The 24091-nt window shown below is 41.7% G+C and overlaps 1 protein-coding gene across 1 annotated transcript in view; it reads right to left on the bottom strand.

Moving 5' to 3' along the window:
• LOC136630232 (probable cation-transporting ATPase 13A4) overlaps window positions 1-24091 on the bottom strand; it is a 201618-nt gene that overhangs the window by 26225 nt on the left and 151302 nt on the right. Inside the window, exons 19-22 of the mRNA XM_066605486.1 lie at window positions 23307-23476; window positions 21459-21581; window positions 5934-6013; window positions 5812-5854 (exon numbers count right to left, since the gene is read on the bottom strand). Of these exons, the coding sequence (XP_066461583.1) occupies window positions 5812-5854; window positions 5934-6013; window positions 21459-21581; window positions 23307-23476 (416 nt within the window). The remainder of the gene's footprint in view (window positions 1-5811; window positions 5855-5933; window positions 6014-21458; window positions 21582-23306; window positions 23477-24091) is intronic.

The following is a 24091-nucleotide window of genomic DNA, read 5'->3' as shown; positions in this document are numbered from 1 at the left end:
GGCCTGCTGTCAGTGCAGCTGGCAGGGCATGGTCATCGGGATTAGAACAGGAAGTGCCATATGGACTTCACCGAAATTAATGAAAGTTAAAGCCTCGTATTCTAATTCTGCATATGATCCTGGTGTCGGAAGCAGAAGTGCAATAGGAAGCTTCCTGTGGCATTTCCTGTCCCATCCTGAAAGATGATGTCCAGCCAACTGCACTGACAGTGGGCTGGAGGATCAGCTGATCACTGTAGATCCCAAGCAGTGGGTACGTGGCAATTAACTATTAATGGCCTATCCTGAGGTTTGGTCATCAACAGTTTTTGCCTAGGAAACCCCTTTAAATTGGTCATACCACAAATGACTTATCACCTATCTCTAGATGAGACTCCTCCCTATCCCAAGAATGGGGGTCCAATGTTGCATTACTTTTGTCATTGCGAGCTTGCTGCATCCACCCACAGTAACATGAAGAATGAATGGAGAGGCAGTCACATATATGTGTGGGTGCTGTTCCATTCACTTCAATCAGACTGATCAAAATTTTGAGTACATGTGCTCAGTTATTGACAGTAGTCCTGTTGAAAATAAATGGAGTGCTACTATGCATGCATCACTGCCACTCAATTAAATCTCCTCCTTAATGCAGAGGGCGCAGTGACCCCACAGTGAGGAGGAGGGGGGAGGACACAGGCCCCCATTCTTGGAACTGGTGGAGGTTTCTGCAATGAGACCTACTGATCAGTTTTTATCATCAATCCAACAATAGGTGTGCCTCCCCTTTAGGCCTCAGTCAGATGAGCGAATTTTTGCCGCATGAATAAGCTTAAAAGCAGCTCTATTAGAACTAATGCTTTCCAATGAAAGAGTTTACATGTACATTTTCTAGAAGCACTAAATAATCGCACCTGCAAAAAACATGCGAGTGTAAATTCACCTGCTCACAAGATTTTTCTACACGCGATGTGTGACTTTTTTTTTGCTAAACAATCGTTCGTCTGACCGAGCCCTTAATAGCAGCCATGCTATAATGCATTGCAATAGTCCAATGTATTTATAGTTAAAAACAATAAGAAAATTGCATAAATAAAGGATACCTGATTTTTTGTTGAAGAAAAAAAAATGGTTTTATAGTATAAAGGTTATAAAAATGTAGAAAAACACATACATGGTTGATATAACTATAAATCACAAGAACCAGTTTAAATAATAATTTTATCAAATGTAGGCTTAGTTTAAAGTAGCATCCTTCAAACATGCATATAATGCACATTTTGATGACCATAGAAGTAGGCTGAGGGCCATTTAGAATTTTTTAAAAATTGTTTTTATAGTTTTGAAAAGTGGTTTCCTCTCATTAATTTACTCCAATGTTTAATTATTTAAAATTTTAATAATTTCAATTACTAATATTTCTCTGGGAAAGAGAAGGTTTGCTTGGGATAATGGGGATAACGTGCTTCGTGGTTACTGAAAATTATCCAGTTTTAATGGGACATTGTATTTTATGTAAATATATTGGCACATAGTTCAGTCGCCTTATTTGCATTTTTTAAATGTTCAGTAACTAATTTTAGTCTTAAAGGGGTTGTCCCGCGCCGAAACGGTTTTGGTTTTTTTTTAACCCCCCCCCCCCGTTCGGCGCGAGACAACCCCGATGCAGGGGTTAAAAAAACAAACCGCTCAGCGCTTACCTGAATCCCGGCGGTCCGGCGTCTTCATACTTACCTGCTGAAGATGGCCGCCGGGGTCTGCTCCCTCCGTGGACCGCAGCTCTTTTGTGCGGTCCATTGCCGATTTCAGCCTCCTGATTGGCTGGAATCGGCACGTGACGGGGCGGAGCTACACGGAGCCGGCATTCTGCACGAGCGGCTCCATTGAAGAGAGCAGAAGACCCGGACTGCGCAAGCGCGGCTAATTTGGGCATCGGAAGGCGAAAATTAGTCGGCTCCATGGGAACGAGGACGCCAGCAATGGAGCAGGTAAGTAAAAAACTTTTTATAACTTCTGTATGGCTCATAATTAATGCACAATGTACATTACAAAGTGCATTAATATGGCCATACAGAAGTGTATAGACCCACTTGCTGCCGCGGGACAACCCCTTTAAGAACCAGTGAGTCACTTCCCCTTTTGTGTTCCAGCAGTGAAAACATTTATATTTTTCCAACAATGCAGCTGTCTAACACCTTGTACTTTGGATGTATTGTAATGAAAAAACTTTGATTTACTTTTTTTTGCTGGGGCAATGGAAAAAAAAGCTATTTCACTATTGTTTGGGATTTATTATTACAGCGGTCAACATTTGGTATAAACAGTATGTAACCTTTGTAACTATATTGCAACTTGTTTTTATTAAACATTTTTGCATTAAGCAGGATTTTCATACTTTTGCAAAACATATATATCTGTATATCAAGAGGGGGGGGGGGCAGACACATTATGGGTCACCCCCCCCCCCCAAAAAAAAAAACAACAAACCTTCAACATATTTCAACAACCTAACCAACCATGGACCAAGCTGACACCATTCATTTTTTTAATTTTCTTTTTATAAATTTGTCCTCTCTCCTCCTCTGAATAATTCCAAACAGAAACATTCTCCGTACTGGATACGAATAAGCGCTTCAGCGCATGCGGACCCCCAGTGCAACCCCCATGTCAGTTACACTCCACCAATCAGGGGGTCTTCAGTCATAGACCTTGTCATGTACCATGCAGTCGTTCTGAAAGACTCATGTATTGCTCTTTTTACTCTGTGCGGTAAGATAGCAATAAAAAACTTTCCCATATCTTGAAAAATCCCTCTACCTGCGTCTCCTTTTGGAAAGAGGCTTCCACCCAGTCCAAACGCATAATAAAGATTAGCTTCTCCAAGAAGAGTTTGAAGGGGGATGGGGCTGACGGCAATCCATGTCTGCAAGACCTTTTTTTACCCATGCCATGGCTACCATGAACAAAAGCTTACGGCTTACTGGGGTACATCTTTGTTTATCTGGATTTATATACCCGAAGATTACCCAGATCAGGTCCAGTGGGGCTGCAGAAGTCAGGTTAGTTATAGTGAAGCGGTGTGCTCTGTTCCAGAAACTCCGGACCACCATGCAGTCCCACAGACAGTGACGGAGGCCCGCCCCTAGTTTCCCGCATCTGAAGCAACTGTCATCATTATATAATCCAATCTTGTAGCCTCGCTGGGGGGTGATATACGCTCTGTGATATAGCTGTAGTGTCAGCTCGATATATCTACTTTATGGGAAGGAGACTATACTATACCGCAAAGCTTTTAAAAGCAGCGGTACTGTTAGTTCAGGTATATCTATGGACCACTTAGAAAGCGCTGTTTTTGAAATATCATGGTCTATTGGGATGTTAAGAAATTGGTAGGTTCTGGTTATATGGCATCACGCTCCAGGGGGATGTCTCTGTTGCAACTGGTTCAGTCACAGCCACTCATTTACAGGTATTTTAAGCAATACTCTGTCTATATAGCTTTTGGCCTGTAGGTATAGGAAGAAGGTCAAGTGTATTTGTACGTATTTAGCCTGCAGATCTGCATATCGGTGTAATAAAGATTCGATATTGACTATTCCCCGTCGTGCCAGTGACGGAATTCGCCATGTGAGAAATTGGCCTGGAAATACGGATTATTTAGTAATGTTAGATAGGGTGAGAAATTAGGGTGCAGTGGGGTTATTTTGCGGAATTTCTTCCCTGCTTTCCACGTTGACATTACAAGGGGGTTTTCTCTGTGCTCATCTGTGATCATTTGGAATGTTAAATGTAGGAAGTTGGGGAGGGTCATTTGGGGCACAAGTTTCTGTTCTGCCTGAATGTCCGTGAAAAACAATGTCTGTTGCACCCAATCTATTATTATTCTGGTTAGTGCTGCTATATTGTATGTTCTTATATTAGGAAGATTCAGTCCTCCGTTAGACCGCAGTTGTCTAAGGATATTAAAGGGGATCCTACACCTGCCTCCCTTCCACATGAATGTTCTCACGAGGTAGTTTATCCTTTTTTCATCTACAGGGGTGAGGTACACTGGGAGGGTGCGGAATATGTATAGAAGATGAGGAAATTCGACCATCTTAAACAGGTGGCATCTGCCTACATATGAGAGTGGGAGTCTTCTCCACTTCAATGGAGTCTGCTCTAGGGCTGTTATATATGGTTTGATATTCGCATTGTATATTTCACGTGGGTTTTGAGTAGGTATATGAATTCCAAAATAGGTGATGAAGCGTGTTCGCCATTGAAAGTGGTATTGATGGGTCCAGCATGGCCTTTGCAAACCTTTTTTTAATAAAGCCTCAGTTTTTCCTAAGTTGAGAGTATATCCTGAGAGTGGGCCTAGATTTTGGAAGTCTTGGAGAATTTCTGGGAGCACATGGGCTGGGTCCTTAATGCATAGGAGCACATCGTCCGTGAAAGCAGTTATATACTGTATATATATATTAGGATGGTGTGGGCGGGATGATATATCAGAGGGGACTGGTTTAAAATGGTACAATAGGGGATCCAGAGAGAGGTTAAAGAGAAGGGGCGAGAGAGAAAAGCCCTGTCTAATGCCCCTGAACATATCTATCGGTTGTACGTTGTGTCCATTTATCGTCAGGGTGGCCGAGGCATTATTATGGATATAATCAATAAAATTACAGAAGATTGAGCCAAAGTGTCTTTTGTAGGGATAGTTGTAGGAAGGGCCAGGACACTTTGTCAAATGCTTTTTCCGCATCCAGGCTCAGCATTAGTGTTTTTGGGGCTTGTGGGCATTTGGCCTCGACCATTGCGGCTATCGCCACTTGGACGTTTCTGGTAGGATGTCCATTATTCGCAAATCCTCTCTGGGAGGGCCTGGTGAAGTTGTGGAAATAGGGTTTGTAGTTGGTTAGCTATTAGTTTTGTCAGAAACTTATAGTCACTGTTTAATAGGCAGATTTGACGTTATGATTGTGTTTGAGTTGGATTTTTATTTGGCTTTAGTATCAGGATCGTTCTTGAACCTAGTAGTGTGTCAACTTGTATGTTCTGAGCATAAATCTCATTATATAGCCTGGTTAGGACTGGGACCATGTCCAGCTGCAGCAGTTTATAATATCCGTTACCATAGCCATCCAGGCCAGGGGTTTTGTTGTTTGGGGATGCCATGATCACTTCTCTCACCTCTGTTTCAGAAAATGGTTCCTCTAAAAGAGCTGTTTGTACATCTGTAAGTTTAGGCAATGTAAGGAAGTCTTGCCACTCCTGCATTTTCGCCATGTCCGTGTGTGTGTGTGGGGGGGGGGGGGGGGGGGGGGCTATATAGGTCTTCAAAGTAGTCTAGTAAGATATTTTCCAGTTTCTCCTGGTTTGAGATTGTGGTGTTTGTTATTGGATCAGTGAGGGACAAGATAGGTTTGTTTTTAGTCTGTGCCTTTGTTAAGGGGGCCAATAAGCGACCCGGTTTGTTGGCCTGACAGTAATATTTATCTTGTTTTGAGCTATAGGGCCTGGCTTTGGACATAAGACTCTGAAATGTGTCTTGTGTAGGTACACATGTCCTTATTCTGTCGGAACGGGAGTTGAGCGTAGGCTTTTTGCACTGTAAACACGTTGTGTTGCAACTTGGAGAATTGTTGTTTGATTTGCTTTCGTTTTTTTGAGCTGCAACCCCCCGCTCACCCACAGCGCCCCCGAGTACTTTTCACCCGAGTAGTGAAGTACTCGAAAATCGCGGTGCTAGATTGTGAAATCGCCCTTACCGAGTACATTCGCTCATCTCTACTGATAACCAATATATCACAATACATCCATTTTTATTTTACCATGTTAACATCGCCTTACCCCACAGTCATTGGCTCCATCTCCACACATACCAACAAAGTAGCTAAAACAAAAACAGGAATTACGTGAATTAGATTTGCATTTGGGCTTTTAGTAAAAGTTTACATTTGTTTTCAACTTACTCTAATTTTTGAAGCTCATCAACAAGACTGGATTTTTGCTTCGGGGTCATTCTGGCAAAAATGGTTCCATTTAATAGTATCTTTAAAAGAAAAGCAAATTATATTACATGCAAAATTCATAGTTTGACGAAATATCATATAATGTTTTTTTTATTTGGTTTAGAATGATAACAATAGCGTTTGCTTTACCAACACAGCACAGCATTTTTGTTGATATGGCCTGAAATATTTTTGTGAGTGCCATGCCGAAGACCTCGTTCAGACGAGCCTGTTTATATGCGTACATATGTCCGCACAAAACCGCGCATCTATTAGAACCATTGGTTCTCTATGGTGTGTTCACATGTCCATGTTTTACAGGCATGCAAACACGTGTACCTGCAAAACAGAAGACATGCGTGCACCATACATACGTTCTGCACATCAATATTCCCTGTGGGGTGTCCCCTTGTCACTGAACACTGTGACAGCACTGTCAGTGTTCAGTGACAAGGGGACTCCTCGCGGGGAGTAAAGTAGTTCAGCCAATCACAGGCAGCGCTCAGCCATTTATTGAATGACAGCTGAGCACTGCCTGCGATTGGTCACAGAGCTCAGCCAATCACAGGCAGCGCTCGGCCATTCATTGATTAGTGTGTTACCACATCTTGTGTGAAAATATACTACTTCTTATTACAAAAAAATGTCATATTTTCAGGTAGCAGAAGGTCACACAATTTTAACTTAAACAAAACAACTGCATTTGTCTACTATATGATGGATCAAAGTAGAATATAAAAAGAAAAAAAAAAGTTTAAGAAATTTGGAAGTCAAAAACCTGAAAGATAACAACAAGTAGAAAGGAGGAATAAAATTTAGAATTTTAGAAAATAAAGTATACACATTCATCAAGTGTATGAAATCAGTATAATAATGTTTATTTATACACTACCTTAAAAAAAAAAAATAATCAAGCACCTAGGAGTGCGGGATTGTACGGTTGATATAAGTAAGTGATTACAATATCAGAGCAAAAGGTATAATTTATTGCAGAAAAACTGAAGACTTGCAGGGAGGCTGTAGTACCCTGTTAGTCTGCCTCTAGCTTGGATGCAAGATGGGATATAGGGCATTGAGGAATAAAAAGTTCCATATGGTAACCTGTGGCATAGCGGACCACATTTGCTTAAACTAAGCCTCTAGATCATGCAAACGCATGGGCTGTCAAAGTTAGTGCCCCAGATGGCCCCATATATGTTGTATTTGTGATAAATCTGGTGACCAGGCAGATCACTTAGGTGTGGCAATTTTGTGAAACCATTCCTTTGACACACTTGCTGTGTGTGGCCAAGCATGATCCTGCTATGAAATGCCACTTGGAAGCAGTCATGAGAGGCAACACATGTGGCATGTCCTGAACGTGTCGCTGAGCTGTTATTGTCCCTTGTACCACTACTAAGGGTGAATGACTGTAGTTTTCAATGGACACCCAGACCATCAGACCAGTAGTAGAGGCAGTGTGCCACTTCACAGTAAAGGCTGGGTTGAGGCACTCACCTCTAGCTCTATGGACACAAACATGGCTGTCAGCAGTGCCCAAACAAAACCTGGATTTGTGGCTGAAGAAAACTCAGTTCAATACTGTATCAGTCCAGTTTTGTCATTCATGACACAACTGCAAATGAAGGTAATGGTGGGTAGGTGTCAAATTCAGTATACATAATGGGCTCAGTGATTTAAAATGTTCTTCAGCCAAATGGTTCGGACAGACACAGGGGCCTGTAACAATGGTGCCACCTGTCTCTGGATTGTGGACAATGAAACAGTTGGAGCTATTGGTGGTCTATTGAGGGTGTCCCGAGTCACCTTGTGTGCATATCCTCACACATTCACTGGTCCCAACATCACCTGTTCAGAACTGTTCAGGCCATAGACAATTCGTCAATAACACCATCCAGCTTCTCTCATTCCAATAATGCACACTCTCTCAAACTCTGTTAAGTGGGCAAACTTGTTGTGGAGGCATGTCTAGTGGTAAACAAGTTTTACTCAATTGGAAAAAGAGCTGTATTATGCACAAGTAGCCTCTGAGAGACTTATATGAAAAGGGTCAAATCACTTTTAGGGCCTCAAGTGGCAAGGCTGTTCATCTAATTACACCACATCTCTAATCATTGCATATTGGCCCGAAGTGTAACTGCATGCCGAATTTTGCAGCAAAATGTCAACTTCTTCTAGGTGCTTGATTTTTTTATTTATTTTTTTACAGAGAGTGTATAATATACTGTATGCTCAATCTATTAACATTCAACAATATTCTAAAGATCCCTTTAAATAATAGGGTAGGTATTATTTGAATGTAGATCACCAAATCCCAGTTGCACAATAATAAATAATGAATTACACTTTTGCAAAATCACTTTTTATTGAAGATATGAATAAAACATGCATGTTAAAACATACTGAGGGTGATAAAAGGATAGGTTATCAAATATTCCAAAGTACGTTTTCTGAGACTAACATGTCAAGGAACCTATTTCAAAGAAATATTGTTATTTAGTTGTACAGTGATATTAACACAAAGAAACATGAACTATTTATAAAGTTCCCATAGTTGTACATCCAAAATTCACCCTCGCGGTCCACGAAAAGGAGACTTCATGGGTTTGTTACACAATAAAATTCAAATGCTAGGTACAAAACAGGATGCAGCTAAACTATTCTGGGGGTTTTGCTGAGGAGCTAATATTAGTAGCGCTGGTGATTTGGAAATTTTCCCAGGGCTTCCAAATATGTACAAATTTGGGTGTTGTCTTCCTGCAAACGCCTCTAACCTATAGATTGTGTCTAGCTTGTTGATTAGAAGTTTAATAGAGAGAGGTTTATGATTTCACAAGAGAGCTGCAACAAGAAGATTAAAGTCTTCGCTCCAATAAAGTGATCATAGATTTCAGAGGGGCTGAAAGAAGGATAAGAGGGGTTGCACACGTTCATTTTTTACTAGCGACTCTTAATAAAATCAGGGAGTCTACCCAGATATGTGATATGAAGCCCGAGGAGGAATCATAGCACCAGCCAGGAGGGGGTGTACAATCAGACTTCTTGATCCCTAGTTTCTCTTGTGTTTGTTAGCCATTAAAAGGTATCATTCCTACAAGATTACTTGATTTTTCTTGCTGAGAACAATCACACTTTGCTCTACTGGCTAACACTTTATCAAACTTTTTTCATTTTAGGCCTCATCTGTAAAACATATAGTATTTGAGATAAGATATAGGATTTAATTTTTTTTTTCCTCCGAACGGGACAATGAGTGAGTTGAGGTGAGTTTTAATATTGGCAAGTAGTAGAAAGTAATTGGAGGAAAAAAGGTTCGATAGAGATTTGGTAATGTTGACACCTAAATATTTTATGTGGTGATCTGGCCATTTGAAGGGAGCCAGGTATCAGTAATTTTGCAGTAGCGATAAACAAAGTGCAGAGATTGTGTTTAAAAGAGTGATATGCATTATTGGGTCTGGCAAGGACAATCGTATCCAATGTGAGTTTAAAATTTGGAAGGGTTATAAATTTTAAGGTTTGTGCAATATGCTGCAAAAAAAGGGCAAATTACTAGACAAAGCCACCATAAATGAGATAGAAGTAGCAATAGAAGTCTTTTAAGACCAAATCCAATGCCTTAGTCAAGACCCTATTGATAAAGGATCTAGAGATTACTGCTCTACTCATAAGATGCAACCATGGAGGGGCTGTCCTGGCTGGTGATTGTAGGAATTTTTAGAGGTTTGGTTATGCTTTATAAATTCATCAAGGCTCCTACTCTTAGGCGCAAATTAAATGTCTTTGCAATTTTGTAATCTAACTTTATTCATTATTTGTCAATCTGCAACACAATTTGGTGTTTCAGAGAGAAACAAGTAGATATTTGCAGTCATAATGGGAAACAATGTAGTTTTGAGTATTCCAAAAAGCTAAGACCTGTGTGTTGGCCATGATAGGCCAGTGAGTATCCACTCAGAAAGTATTAGAGTATACGGCTCTGGAGAGTTTAGCACATGTAGACTTTTTCACAGACTGTCTTTTGGTTTAACCCCTTAACGACCGCCCCATCGGGAAACTACGTCCTCAGAAAGTGGGCCTTAATCCTAGAGGACGTAGTTTTATGCATCCTCTTTGGATTGATGCCCACTGGCCTGAGGACGTGACAGCTCCATGCTGTCGGTGCCCGCAGGTAGCCGACAGCATGGAGCTGTCATCCCAGGATGCGGGCAGTCCCCCCCGGCAATGCGATCGGCGCTATAAAATAAATAGCGCCGATCGCAAAAAAGTAAATAAAACAGTGTAAAAAGTAGTAATTCAGCTGCTATGATGGATCGGATCCATCACGGCAGCTGAAAATACTCACACGGCTTGTCGGCGGTGTCCCCCGGAGATCTGGTCCTCCCGGACCCGCCGGCGGCCTTCTGCGCATGCGCGCCAGACGATGACGTCACGCGCACGCGCAGAAGCCCGGGTGTCCCCGGCAAATTTAAAATCTCCTGGCTCCCGGCTCCTGAAGGTAGCCGGGAACCAGGAGGTATTACCGGGGACCACTGTGAGCGGTCCCCGGGCCCGCGATCACCGCTATCCATTGCGAAAGCGGTGATCGCGAAAAAGTTGAAAAAGTAAAACAAAAGTAACGTTTCACCTCCCCTCATGGATCGGATCCATGAGGGGAGGTGAAGATACTCACCCTCGGTCCTCTGCGATGTCCCGGGACCCGAAATCCCCGTCTGCGCATGCGCGCCCGATGATTGACATCGGGCGCGTGCACAGAGGGGCTCGAGCCCCGGGAAATTCAAAATTGCTCTGCTCCTGGCTGATCATGTAAAGTAAAAAAAAAGTGCAAAAAGGAAAAAAAAAGGAAAAAAAAAAAAGGGGTAAAAAGGTAAAAAAAAGAAAAGTGCAAAAAGGAAAAAAAAGTTTTAAAAAGTTTTAAAAAGTTAAAAAAAAGCTTGCGTTTCATCTCCCCCCACGGATCATATCCGTGAGGGAGGATGAAATGACATACCTAAGGCCTGCGGATTTATCCGCGGACCTCACCCCAGGTTCTGCGCACGCGCCCTTCGCCAATGTGGCAGGCGCATGCGCAAAAGCCGTGGTTTTTTAAAATCTCCCTGCTCCTGGCTACAAAACTTAGCCGAGAGCCTGGAGACTTCACGGAGGGCCGAGGTGAGCAGTTCCTGATCACGTGTTCGCCGTTATCCAAAGAATAATGGCGATCACGTAAAAGTTAAAAAAAGGGGAAGGTTCATCTCCCCTCACCGATGCGATCGGTGAGAGGAGATAAAACTTTTTACCGGAGGCTTCCATATTTGCACCCCGACGCAATCTTCTTCCGTGAACTTTCCCGTATTCTGCGCATGCGACCGCCGGCAAAACACCGCACACATGCTCAGGAGTCGGGGAGCCCAGGAAACTCAACATCTCCTTGCTCTCGGCGACCAACGGTCGCCGAGGGCCTGGAGCAGTGACGGGTGGCCTCGTTGAGCGGTCGCCGGTCACGTGATAAAAAGGTAGAGATCTACCTTTGGCCGGTCTCACATGACCGGATAGGAATTATGGATTCCGCATGCATTTGATTAGCGGTAATACGCAGATCAATCGCATTGGATTACACAATTCCGCTCACATTAGCAGGTTGGAATTGTGTAATCCACTCGCAGAAAAGAGAACGCAGCAGGTTCTATTTTACCGCGGATATCAGCAACATAGAGCCCATTGTGCTCCATGGTCGCGGATATACCCGCAGCCCATATGCAACTACGTTGTATACGGGCTGCGGGTACCCGCGTCATCGCTAAGCGACGGTGCGGGAAATACAAACAACAACAAAAATAAAATGTACTGCGCATGACCGCCCGTGTAAGTACGCAGTTATGCGCAGTACATTACGCGGCCGTACGCAGGGTCACAGCCCGGCTCACAGCCGGGATCCACCTACGGCTGCGTAAGTCCGGCGTTATTCAGACCGCTACCTGTAATACGCAATTTACAAGAAGCCCCGGGAACGCTCGCCTTCCTGCAGTTCCAGGAGCACCTTGTTGAGCGCCTTCTGTGTGAGACCGCCGCACCTCGTCAAGCTTACGGAGACTCACGGAACACCACTTTTTACACCCCATCCCCGCCACTGAGGTCAAAAAATGACCCCCAAATAGCATGAGAGGAGGGGGGATACCAGATTTTATTGCCCTATGTGCCCATCCCAACCAGCCTCCATAATTACCCGTCTTTGGAAATACTACACAGTTCACATTATTACTGTTATCTAAGATTTGGGGAACGCCGAAAAGGGCGTGGAGGGGGGGGGGGGGATTTTTAGGGAGTCAATTTTTATTCCGTACAAATGAGCAATGGGGCCTGGAATGTATTCAGTTGTGCCCTGCAATCCAACGGGTGTTCCCTCCATTACAGGCCTTGCCATGTTTCCTGTAAGTAGATTAGGGCCACAATGGGTATGTTTTTGAACACGGGACAAACGGGGGTATCCATTTTGGGGTGAACATCTTCATTCCTATGTACACTGTACAAAAAAAAAACTGTTTTTAAATTGACAAAATTGCCAAAAAAATGAAAATCGTAATTTTTTCCTTCTGCTTTGCTGAAATTTATTCAAATACTGTGGGGTCAAAATACGCAGTACACTCCTAGATAAATTCGTTAAGGGGTCTAGTTTTTAAAATGGGGTCATTTGTGGGGGTTCTTTATCGTTTTGGACGCTCAATGGCTCTACAAGTGGGCAATGGGGCCTGGAATTTATTCCGTTGTACCCTAAAATCCAACGGGTGCTCCTTCCATTATAGGCCTAGCCATGCGTCCTTTAAGTAGATTAGGGCCACAAAGGGTATGGTTCTGCACACGGGACAAAAAGGGGTATCAATTTTGGGTTGAAAGTCTTCTTTCCTATGTGTGCTGTACAAAAAAAACAGTTTTTAAATTGATACAACTGCCAAAAAAATGAAAATTGTAATTTTTTTCCTACTGCTTTGCTTAGATTTATTCAAAAATTGTAGGGTAAAAATACACAGTACACCCCTAGATAAATTCGTTAGGGGGTCTAGTTTTCAAAATGGGATCATTTGTGGGGGTTCTCTGTCGTTTTGGCCACTCAAGGGCTCTACAAGTGGGCAATGGGGCCTAAATCACCTTCATGCTAAATTTCTGTTCTGAAAGCCACCGACTACTCCTTTCATTTTGGGCCCCGTTGTGCATCCATACAAAAGATTAGGGCCACAGTGGGTATGTCTCTGAACACGGGAGAAACAGGGGTATCCACTTTGGGGTGCAAGTCTTCATTCATGTGTGTGCTGTACCAAAAAAGCAGTTTTTAAAACGACAGAATTGCCAAAAAAACGAAAATCACAATTTTTTCCTTTTGCTTTGCTTCAATTCATTCAAAAACTGTGGGAACAAAATGGTCAGTACACCCCTAGATAAATTCGTTAAGGGGTCTAGTTTTCAAAATGGGGTCACTTGTGGGGGTTCTCTTTGATTTTGGCCGCTCAAGAGCTCTACAAATGTGCTATGGGGCCTAAAACGCCTTCAGGGAAAATCTATGTTCCGAAAGCCACCAACTACTCCTTTCGTTTTGGGCCCCATTGTGCATCCAGACATGAGATTAGGGCCACAATGGGTATGTCTCTGAACACGGGAGAAACAGGGGTATCCATTTTGGGGTGAAAGGCTTCATTCATGCGTGTGCTGTACAAAAAAAGCTGTTTTTAAAATGACAGAATTGACAAAAAAACAAAAATCACAATTTTTTCCTTTTGCTTGGCTTGAATTCATTCAAAAACTGTGGGGTCAAAATGGTCAGTACACCCCTAGATAAATTCGTTAAGGGGTCTAGTTTTTAAAATGGGGTAACTTGTGGGGGTTCTCTTTGGTTTTGGCCACTCAAGAGCTCTACAAAAGTGCTATGGGGCCTAAAACGCCTTCAAGCAAAATTTATGTTCTGAAAGACAAAGACTACTCCTTTCATTTTGGCTCCCGTTATGCATCCAGACATGAGATTAGGGCCACAATGGGTATGTCTCTGAACACGGGAGAAACGGGGGTATCCATTTTGGTGTGTAAATCCTCATTTTCATGGGCTCTATAGGCAAAAAAATATGTCTTTAAAATGACATATTTGCAAAAATATGAAATTTTATTTTTTCTCCCCTAAATTGAACTAATTCCTGAAAAAAACTGGTGGGGTCAAAATACTCATGACCCCCCTCAGTGAATACACTAAGGAGTGTAGTTTTTAAAATGGGGTCATTTGTGGGTGTATCTATTATTCTGACACTTATGAGCCTTTGCAAACCTGCCTTGGTGCAGGAAAACAAATTGCTCCTCAAAATGCTGAAAAGTAATGTTAAATTTGTACGTCCTCTAAATGGTTAAAAAAAAACACAAAAGTTTTTCAAGTGTGCATTCAGAATAAAGTAAACAGATGGAAATACATATCTTATCAAAAATTTGTACAGCATGTTTGGACATATTTGAGATATTACGGTTGAAAATGTGAAAAAATGACAATTTTTTCAAAATTTTTCCAATATTGGTACTTTTAATAAATATACACAAATTATATCGGTCTCTTTTTACAATCTAAATGAAGTACAACATGTGGCGAAAAAACAATGTCAGAATCACTGGGATATGTAAAGCCTTTACGGAGTTATGCCACGTTGAACGACGCATGTCAGATTTCCAAAATTTGGCTCCGTCACTAAGGCGCAAACAGGCTTCGTCACTAAGGGGTTAAGCACTAGATGTCTCTTGAAACAACTGGGTTGACCACTCACTGTCTAAGAGGTTGTACACAGTTACCAGAAGGTAAAGGAAAAGGAAGTATGAAAAGACTGCAGAGGCTTGTAGCTGAGGTCCACAAATGGAGATTGAAATTTTATAAACGACCTCTAGATGGCACCCAAAGTTTAGTATTGCAGCTTGGTGATAAGGTGAACATAAGAATAGTGTGAGCAGTTCTTCTGCAGGAAAAAAATGGCAATTCTCATTGTAAGAACCTAAAAAAATGTGAATAGGATTCTTATGTGTATGGTTGTGATGGTAGAGTTTCCTTGGTAGAGGATCAATCAGATTGTGAGTGATTGTTTTGAGTGATTGTTTTGCATAAACTGCTAATGGACACTAATATCCATTAGCAACTCATCACCGTCATTTGCATGTAAATGAGCCTCTGGAGGTGTATGCAGAGAACAGCAGGTCTATTGTTCTGCCAAGGGGCTGCTGCAAGTCTGTGTCATCTTCTCTCCTGCTAAATGCTAGATTTTATGCACAGCTAAAAATCATCGTTCAGACGAAGAGTGAAAGATGGAAACATTTTTGCACGCAAAGATTTTCGCTCAAACAATGGCTTTTAAGCAATAATTGTTGCGTATAAATGGGCATTAAGATCGCTAACCCCTATTTGCTGTACAAACCTCTACTTAATAGTCTCCAGCCAACGTAGCAGCAAAGCAGGTCTTCTGTGAGGGTGTTGCTGGAGTGTTTTTGATGGTCCGCATTTGCCTCTCATCTCTGAAGCGCTTCAGTGCTACTTAGACAGGCCTCCTCTTAGGGCAGCAAAGGATGTATAGGAGGATTCTGGAGCAGCTGGAGGGAGTCCTGTACTGCCACCAGTTTCCGTGGCAGGGAAGAGATCTGAGTCCTTCTAGGAACACTGGGTATGATCCAACAACTCGTCTGTCTGTAAGTCATCGCAAAAGCAGTAAGGAGTAGCGCAGACGAGGACCTGTAAGCTGCAGCTACTTCAAGTAGGACCATTGTCTTCAGTACAACAGTTTCAAGTCCTCTTTAAGGCCGCACATGCTCTTCCTCTCCGACTGGCAGGTGCCAGTTTTACAACTCTGTGGTAGCAAGAGCTTCTCACAAGAAGGCTGGAGGTCGCAGTTGGCTATGGCGGGGATGATGGACTGCGGATGGTAAGGGCTTCTAGCCGGCATCCAGGAAAGTCTTAGGTGTCTTACAAGAGGCAGACCTTGGCTGGTCACTTTTTAAAGGGTATCTGCTAGCTCTCCTTACCTGTCTCTGTTAGTATATACACTTGTATTTCCTATTAACTCACAGTGCTGGAGCATCTTTTTTGTAATACTGTGCAGTTGCTTTCCTAGAAATGTATGAATACATTTAAAACTGGGTGTAACCTCCTACCTTGTTAGTTAGCTACAGTGTTTCCCCCAAAATAAGACCTACTCCAATAATCAACCCTAACCTGATTTTTGGGGGCAGGGGGGTGGGGGGGTGGTCTTGAAATATAAGCTAAACTCAATGAAAAAAAACCAAACAGCAAAACTCACCTACCCGGCGGTGTCTGGGTCCCTCGTGCTGGTGTCTTGCGCTGCGGCAGGCTGCAGTGTAATCCTCAGCATTGACAGAGCACTCTTCCTGGTAACTGGGCTTTGAATACCCCACCTCCAGCAAGCGAGTGCTGTGATTGGATCACGAGCACCGTGGCTCAGCCAATTAGAGTCAGCGCTTGATCATTCACAGTCATTCAGTGAATGACATCACTGAATGACTGATTGGTTCATCGAGCACTGGCTCTGGTTGGCTGAGCCACAGCGTTCGTGATCCAATCACAGCACTCACTTCCTGGAGACGAGGTTTTAAAAGCCATGTTACTAGGAAGAGAGTTCTCTGTCAACGCTGAGGATTACACTGCAGCCTGCCACAGCGCTGGTAACCAGCACAAGGGACCCAGACGCCGCTTAGTAAGTATAAGACACCCCCCGAAAATAATAAAACTGTGCCTCTTTTGGCATAAATTAATATAAGACAGCGTCTTAGTTTTTGGGAAACATGATAGTTATGTCTTTACACAGTTGGAAATTGATAAGTGGGACACTGACATCCAACTGTCAATTATACAGGTATGAATTTAAATACCTGTATAATAATTGACATGTCTAACCATTGACAGATATGTCAGTAGAGTGAACTAGTTCTCTTTATCTATATATATAAAATTGAATGTATGTCTGTCTGCGTGCGTGCGTGCGTGCGTGTTTGTCCTTTATGCGCTACTACACCATTCATCCGATCGCCATGAAACTTTGGGAAGTTGTTGAGTACACTCCTGGGAAGATTATAGGCATAGTACAAATATCCTACGATAAATGGCGCGCGCGCGAGCGTCGAAAGTTACGCCCCCCCCCCCACGTAGATCGAATAAGTAAGCCACCTGCTATTGTGATGTCATCACTGATGTCATCAACATCGGACGCCCTTGAACATGCCCCAACATGTTCTATAAAGCTGCATTGTGAGACCTCCTGCTCATATATTAATATATTAAACAGACGACCTCCTCCTCATATACTAATATATTACACAGACGACCGCACCGCCTCCTCATATACTAATATATTACACAAGACGACCTCCTCCTCATATACTAATTCTATGCGCAAAAGAATTAGCGTCCAAATTTTACGTACGGAACCGAATTCTCTCGCTTCGCGATGTAATAGAAACTTGAAATTTGGCACGAGCATTGAATATGTCATAAATAGGAAAAGCTAATCAGTCCCAACTCGATTATTCAATTCTAGGTGCAAAAGAATTGGCGTCCAAATTTTACGTACGGAATGTAATTTTCTCACATAGAAACTTGAAATTTGGCACGAGCATTGAATATGTCATAAATAGGAAACGCTAATGGGTCCCAACTCGATTATTCGAGATTCTATGCGCAAAAGAATTAGCCTCCAAATTTTACGTACGGAATGTAATTTTCTCACATAGAAACTTGAAATTTGGCATGGGCATTGAATATGTCATAAATAGGAAACGCTAATGGGTCCCAACTCGATTATTCAATTCTATGCGCAAAAGAATTAGCGTCCAACATGTTCTATAAAGCTGCATTGTGATGTCATTAAGGCTCTATTATGACACGTACAGCTTGGAACCACTAGAGCACGCCAGCCAATTACCATTGGAGTTGGAAGTGGGTAAACAAGTACTAGGATATCTTCCTAAGAAGCCACAGCAGCCGGATAAATTGTATGTTCCACCCAACGGCTATTTTATTCAGCCCGCAAGGGGGAAGCAGCGGCCTACAAAATCTAATTCTCTCATTTCCTGATGTCATAGATAGATAGATAGACTGTATGCAATAACCCTGATAGATAGATAGATAGATAGATAGATAGATAGATAGATAGATAGATAGATAGACTGTATGCAATGACACGTACAGCTTGAAACCATAAATACTAGAGCACGCCAGCCATTTACAGTCAGTCTCCATTGGAGTTGGAAGTGGGCAAACATGTACTAGGCTATCTTCCCAAGAAGCCACAGCAGCCGGATAAATTGGATGTTCCACACAACGGCTATTTTATTCAGCCTGCAAGGGGGAAGCAGCGGCCTACAAAACCTCAGTGGTCGCTGCTGCCGTCATCTAGATATATAAAAACGAAGTATGTATGTATGTCTGTCTTCGCAGCAACGCGCGACGGGTATGCTAGTCTATATATATAAAATTGAATGTATGTCTGTCTGCGTGCGTGCGTGCGTGCGTGTTTGTCCTTTATGCGCTACTACACCATTCATCCGATCGCCATGAAACTTTGGGAAGTTGTTGAGTACACTCCTGGGAAGATTATAGGCATAGTACAAATATCCTACGATAAATGGCGCGCGCGCGAGCGTCGAAAGTTACGCCCCCCCCCCCCCACGTAGATCGAATAAGTAAGCCACCTGCTATTGTGATGTCATCACTGATGTCATCAACATCGGACGCCCTTGAACATGCCCCAACATCTATATATATAAAATTGAATGTATGTCTGTCTGCGTGCGTGTCTGCGTGCGTGCGTGCGTGCGTGCGTGTCTGTTTGTCCTTTATGCGCTACTACACCATTCATCCGATCGCCATGAAACTTTGGGAAGTTGTTAAGTACACTCCTGGGAAGATTATAGGCATAGTACAAATATCCTACGATAAATGGCGCGCGAGCGTCGTCGAAAGTTACGCCCCCCCCCCCCACGTAGATCGAGTAAGTAAGCCACCTGCTATTGTGATGTCATCACTGATGTCATCAACATCGGACGCCCTTGAACATGCCCCAACATGTTCTATAAAGCTGCATTGTGATGTCATTAAGGCTGTATTATGACACGTACAGCTTGGAACCACTAGAGCACGCCAGCCAATTACCATTGGAGTTGGAAGTGGGTAAACAAGTACTAGGATATCTTCCTAAGAAGCCACAGCAGCCGGATAAATTGTATGTTCCACCCAACGGCTATTTTATTCAGCCCGCAAGGGGGAAGCAGCGGCCTACAAAATCTCATTCAGGTAGGTAGGTTCAGTTCTTGGAGGTTGGGGAATGCTTATGGGCAAAGCCTTATGTCTCATCCCAACTCGATTATTCAATTCTAAGCGCAAAAGAATTAGCGTCCAAATTTTATGTACGGAATTTAATTCTCTCACTTCCCAATGTCATAGAAACTTGAAATTTGGCACGAGCATTGATTATGTCATAAATAGGAAAAGTTAATGGGTCCCAACTCGATTATTCAATTCAAAGCGCCAAAGAATTAGCGTTCAAATTTTATGTACGGAATCTAATTCTCTCATTTCCGGATGTCATAGATAGATAGATAGATAGACTGTATGCAATAACCTAGATAGATAGATAGATAGATAGATAGATAGATAGACTGTATGCAATGACACGTACAGCTTGAAACCATAAATACTAGAGCACGCCAGCCATTTACAGTCAGTCTCCATTGGAGTTGGAAGTGGGCAAACATGTACTAGGCTATCTTCCCAAGAAGCCACAGCAGCCGGATAAATTGGATGTTCCACCCAACGGCTATTTTATTCAGCCTGCAAGGGGGAAGCAGCGGCCTACAAAACCTCAGTGGTCGCTGCTGCCGTCATCTAGATATATAAAAACGAATGTATGTATGTATGTCTGTCTTCGCAGCAACGCGCGACGGGTACGCTAGTGTTCTATAAAGCTGCATTGTGAGACCTCCTGCTCATATATTAATATATTAAACAGACGACCTCCTCCTCATATACTAATATATTACACAGACGACCGCACCGCCTCCTCATATACTAATATATTACACAAGACGACCTCCTCCTCATATACTAATTCTATGCGCAAAAGAATTAGCGTCCAAATTTTACGTACGGAACCGAATTTTCTCGCTTCGCGATGTAATAGAAACTTGAAATTTGGCACGAGCATTGAATATGTCATAAATAGGAAAAGCTAATCAGTCCCAACTCGATTATTCAATTCTAGGTGCAAAAGAATTGGCGTCCAAATTTTACGTACGGAATGTAATTTTCTCACATAGAAACTTGAAATTTGGCACGAGCATTGAATATGTCATAAATAGGAAACGCTAATGGGTCCCAACTCGATTATTCGAGATTCTATGCGCAAAAGAATTAGCCTCCAAATTTTACGTACGGAATGTAATTTTCTCACATAGAAACTTGAAATTTGGCATGGGCATTGAATATGTCATAAATAGGAAACGCTAATGGGTCCCAACTCGATTATTCAATTCTATGCGCAAAAGAATTAGCGTCCAACATGTTCTATAAAGCTGCATTGTGATGTCATTAAGGCTCTATTATGACACGTACAGCTTGGAACCACTAGAGCACGCCAGCCAATTACCATTGGAGTTGGAAGTGGGTAAACAAGTACTAGGATATCTTCCTAAGAAGCCACAGCAGCCGGATAAATTGTATGTTCCACCCAACGGCTATTTTATTCAGCCCGCAAGGGGGAAGCAGCGGCCTACAAAATCTAATTCTCTCATTTCCTGATGTCATAGATAGATAGATAGACTGTATGCAATAACCCTGATAGATAGATAGATAGATAGATAGATAGATAGATAGATAGATAGATAGATAGATAGATAGATAGATAGACTGTATGCAATGACACGTACAGCTTGAAACCATAAATACTAGAGCACGCCAGCCATTTACAGTCAGTCTCCATTGGAGTTGGAAGTGGGCAAACATGTACTAGGCTATCTTCCCAAGAAGCCACAGCAGCCGGATAAATTGGATGTTCCACACAACGGCTATTTTATTCAGCCTGCAAGGGGGAAGCAGCGGCCTACAAAACCTCAGTGGTCGCTGCTGCCGTCATCTAGATATATAAAAACGAAGTATGTATGTATGTCTGTCTTCGCAGCAACGCGCGACGGGTATGCTAGTTCAAAATAAAAGTGGTATGAGACAATAAAAAGAAAAAAAAAAAACTACAGTACATGTTAGGAGAAAGACTCACTTCTAGTTAAACTGTAGTCAAGATTATCTCAGATACCTCCTCCGCCTTTTCCAACTAGATTTGATCAATTCATTAGAAGTTAATAGTACATTGCTCTACTTCATGAAGAGTCGCATCTTCTGAACTTTTTGCTAAGTAGTTTATCTTCTATTCATCAAAAGAATGGTGCAATATTCAAGTAAATGTTGTCATAAAACTATAATTTCACACTTACTTTAGGTAGCAAATTGGAAAAATATTGACTTAAAACTTCATAGGACTTTCCAGTCATTGCAAAATGAAAGTTTCCCAAAGTTGTGGGGATATTGATCCATCCTTCACCAGTATTAATTTGTGACTTCAAAAGAAAAAAAAAAAGAAAAAGTAGATTATGAATATGCAGTTATTTACATGTTTAATACATTTGTGTTGCTAACATACAAAGAGTAAATTGTAATACGCTTTATTTTGCATCACTGCTTGGTGTTGGAGCCTCATTCTAAGTTAATACTGCTAGTAGCTAAATTTAATGTGTGGCTTTTCTGCATTCAGCTGGTGTTGTCTTGATTAAAAAACTTCTGCAAGACATTTTTGCAAATACAGAACGCACTTTTTTAAATGATGGAGCAACAGAGCTGTTATGTATGAGTTGACTGGTTACTCTACATCAGATGCCTGGAAGATCTAGTATTCATGCATCCTAGCAGGTATTTAGCTAGGAATTCAAATGACTTCTAATGAGATTTCTGTAGGCATGTGCTTTGGGATAATAGTTTGGTCATTTAACACCCAACACCCAACACCCAACACCCAACACACACACACATATATATATATATTATTATTATTTTTTTTTAATTTATTTTTTTATTTGTTTCAGGTGGTACATGCCAGCAGTTTTGGTCATTCTGCTTAGTATTCCAATCTTTATAGGATAAGTACATATTGTGTTCTAATGCATTTAATTATATTATTACAGTGAAATTCTGACAACTGCAGAATCTGGTAATGGCCATATTTTCTTGATCACTGGACTGACATTCAAGTGCAATAATGAAAAGTATGAGAGATCATTAACAAGGTCTTCTTCTCCAACGAATTCTAATTAACATTTCCTTTGGAACTACTATTTTTCAAGAATATAGTATATTGTTCTGTGCAAAGGTTTTAGGCAGGCATGGAAAAAATGAATGCTTTCAAAAACAGAAGTATTAATAGTTTATTTTTGTCACTCAACAAAATGCAATGAGAATTAACAAAAGAGAAATCTAAAATCAAATCAATAATTGCTGTGACCATGCTTTGCCTTTAAAACAGCATCAATTCTTCTAGGTACACATACAGTTCTTGAAGGATCTCAGCTGGAAGGTTGTTCCAAACATCTTGGAGAACTAACCACAGATCTTCTGTGGGTATTGGCTTGCTCAAATCCTTCGGTCTCTTCGTGTAATCCCAGACAGACTGGATGATGTTGAGATTGGGGCTCTGTGGGGGTCATATCTTTACTTTCAGGACTGCTTGTTCTTCTTTACACAGAATATAGTGCTTCTTCAATAGGGTTTGAACAGTACATCTTGAAACTCCAGTCTGCTTTGCCATCTCTGCCTAGGAGAGAACTTGCTGATGCAGTATAACTATCCTGTGCCTTGTTGCTGTGCTCAGTCTTGCCATGATGTATGATCTGTGTCATGAAACGGTCTTCCACAATCTCACCTTTGTAGCACAGTTTGACTGTTTCCCAGTTTTAAGCCTCCTATACAGCCATTTCCATTTCAGTTAATAACTGTGTTTCAAACTACATATTAAAATGATTATTATCACATGTTGGTATAATTAGTTAATCATACACCTGACTTTGTATAAATGTATCTAAAAAAATTGATGCTGTTTTGATGGCAGAGGCAGGCTATATATTAATTTGATTTAGATTTCTCTTTTGTGAATTCATTTTGCATTTGTTAATTGACAAAAATAAATTATCAACACTTCTATTTGGAAAAGCATTCTTACTCGGCAGCATTTTTTCCACACCTGCCAAAAACTTGTGCACAGTACTGTATAGATTTTAAAAAATATTACATACTTTAGCCTCTGAGTAGTTTCCATTTGTTTGACTTTCAGTGAAAGATTTCCAAGTAACTGAAGCAGGTACATCTTTCTCAGGTTCACAGGCTTCCAACATAATTATGCTAGTGTTAGAAGGAATCATCCCTGATTTTTTACCAACAGTGACAGCTGTCTGAAGGTTATCGCCTAGAAAAACAATAAGGCATGAGAGGCAGTATAAGATGAAGTGACTGTCCTCACTTTTGTCTCGCACTCTTTTCATCCATCTGTCCAAGGTAATTCAGTGAGTGTATATAGCCAGCTTTCCAGCATTCATTTTGAGGCTTTTTTGCCTAAAGAAAAGTGTTCTTAGAGCTAGAAAGCCATCAAATAAGTTTTGCCTGGACATGGATCATGGGCCCACATGTTTTGATCAAAATATATGCTAAGAACCTTGCACTTTTATGTGATTAGTACAAACAGTTGTTCAATGTTAGCAGATATTAAATGTGCATAAATGCTGAGGTATGTGTTTATGTTGTTATAACAAGAGGGGTGATTATTTACCTCTATGTATACTTGTAGTAATTTGTATATAATAGCTCAATGATACGGATAAGGGCTTATTCACACAGCTGTAAGCGTTTTTACATGCGCCCATCGGTGCTGTTAAAAAACCTAAATGGGCGCACAAATCTAACGTTTGTGCGCCCGTTCAGGCGACCCAAACCAGGGACGTATACATCAAGCCTGCACTGACATTGGGTGGGGGGAAACAGTTTAGCTCTGCTAAGGTGTCTTCCCTTCCCTCCCCCTCACCGG

The sequence above is a fragment of the Eleutherodactylus coqui genome, chromosome 1 (assembly GCF_035609145.1).
Source record: "Eleutherodactylus coqui strain aEleCoq1 chromosome 1, aEleCoq1.hap1, whole genome shotgun sequence".
Taxonomy (NCBI): domain Eukaryota; kingdom Metazoa; phylum Chordata; class Amphibia; order Anura; family Eleutherodactylidae; genus Eleutherodactylus; species Eleutherodactylus coqui.
Note: the sequence above shows the minus strand (reverse complement) of the source record. Positions and strands in the feature narration are given on the sequence as shown.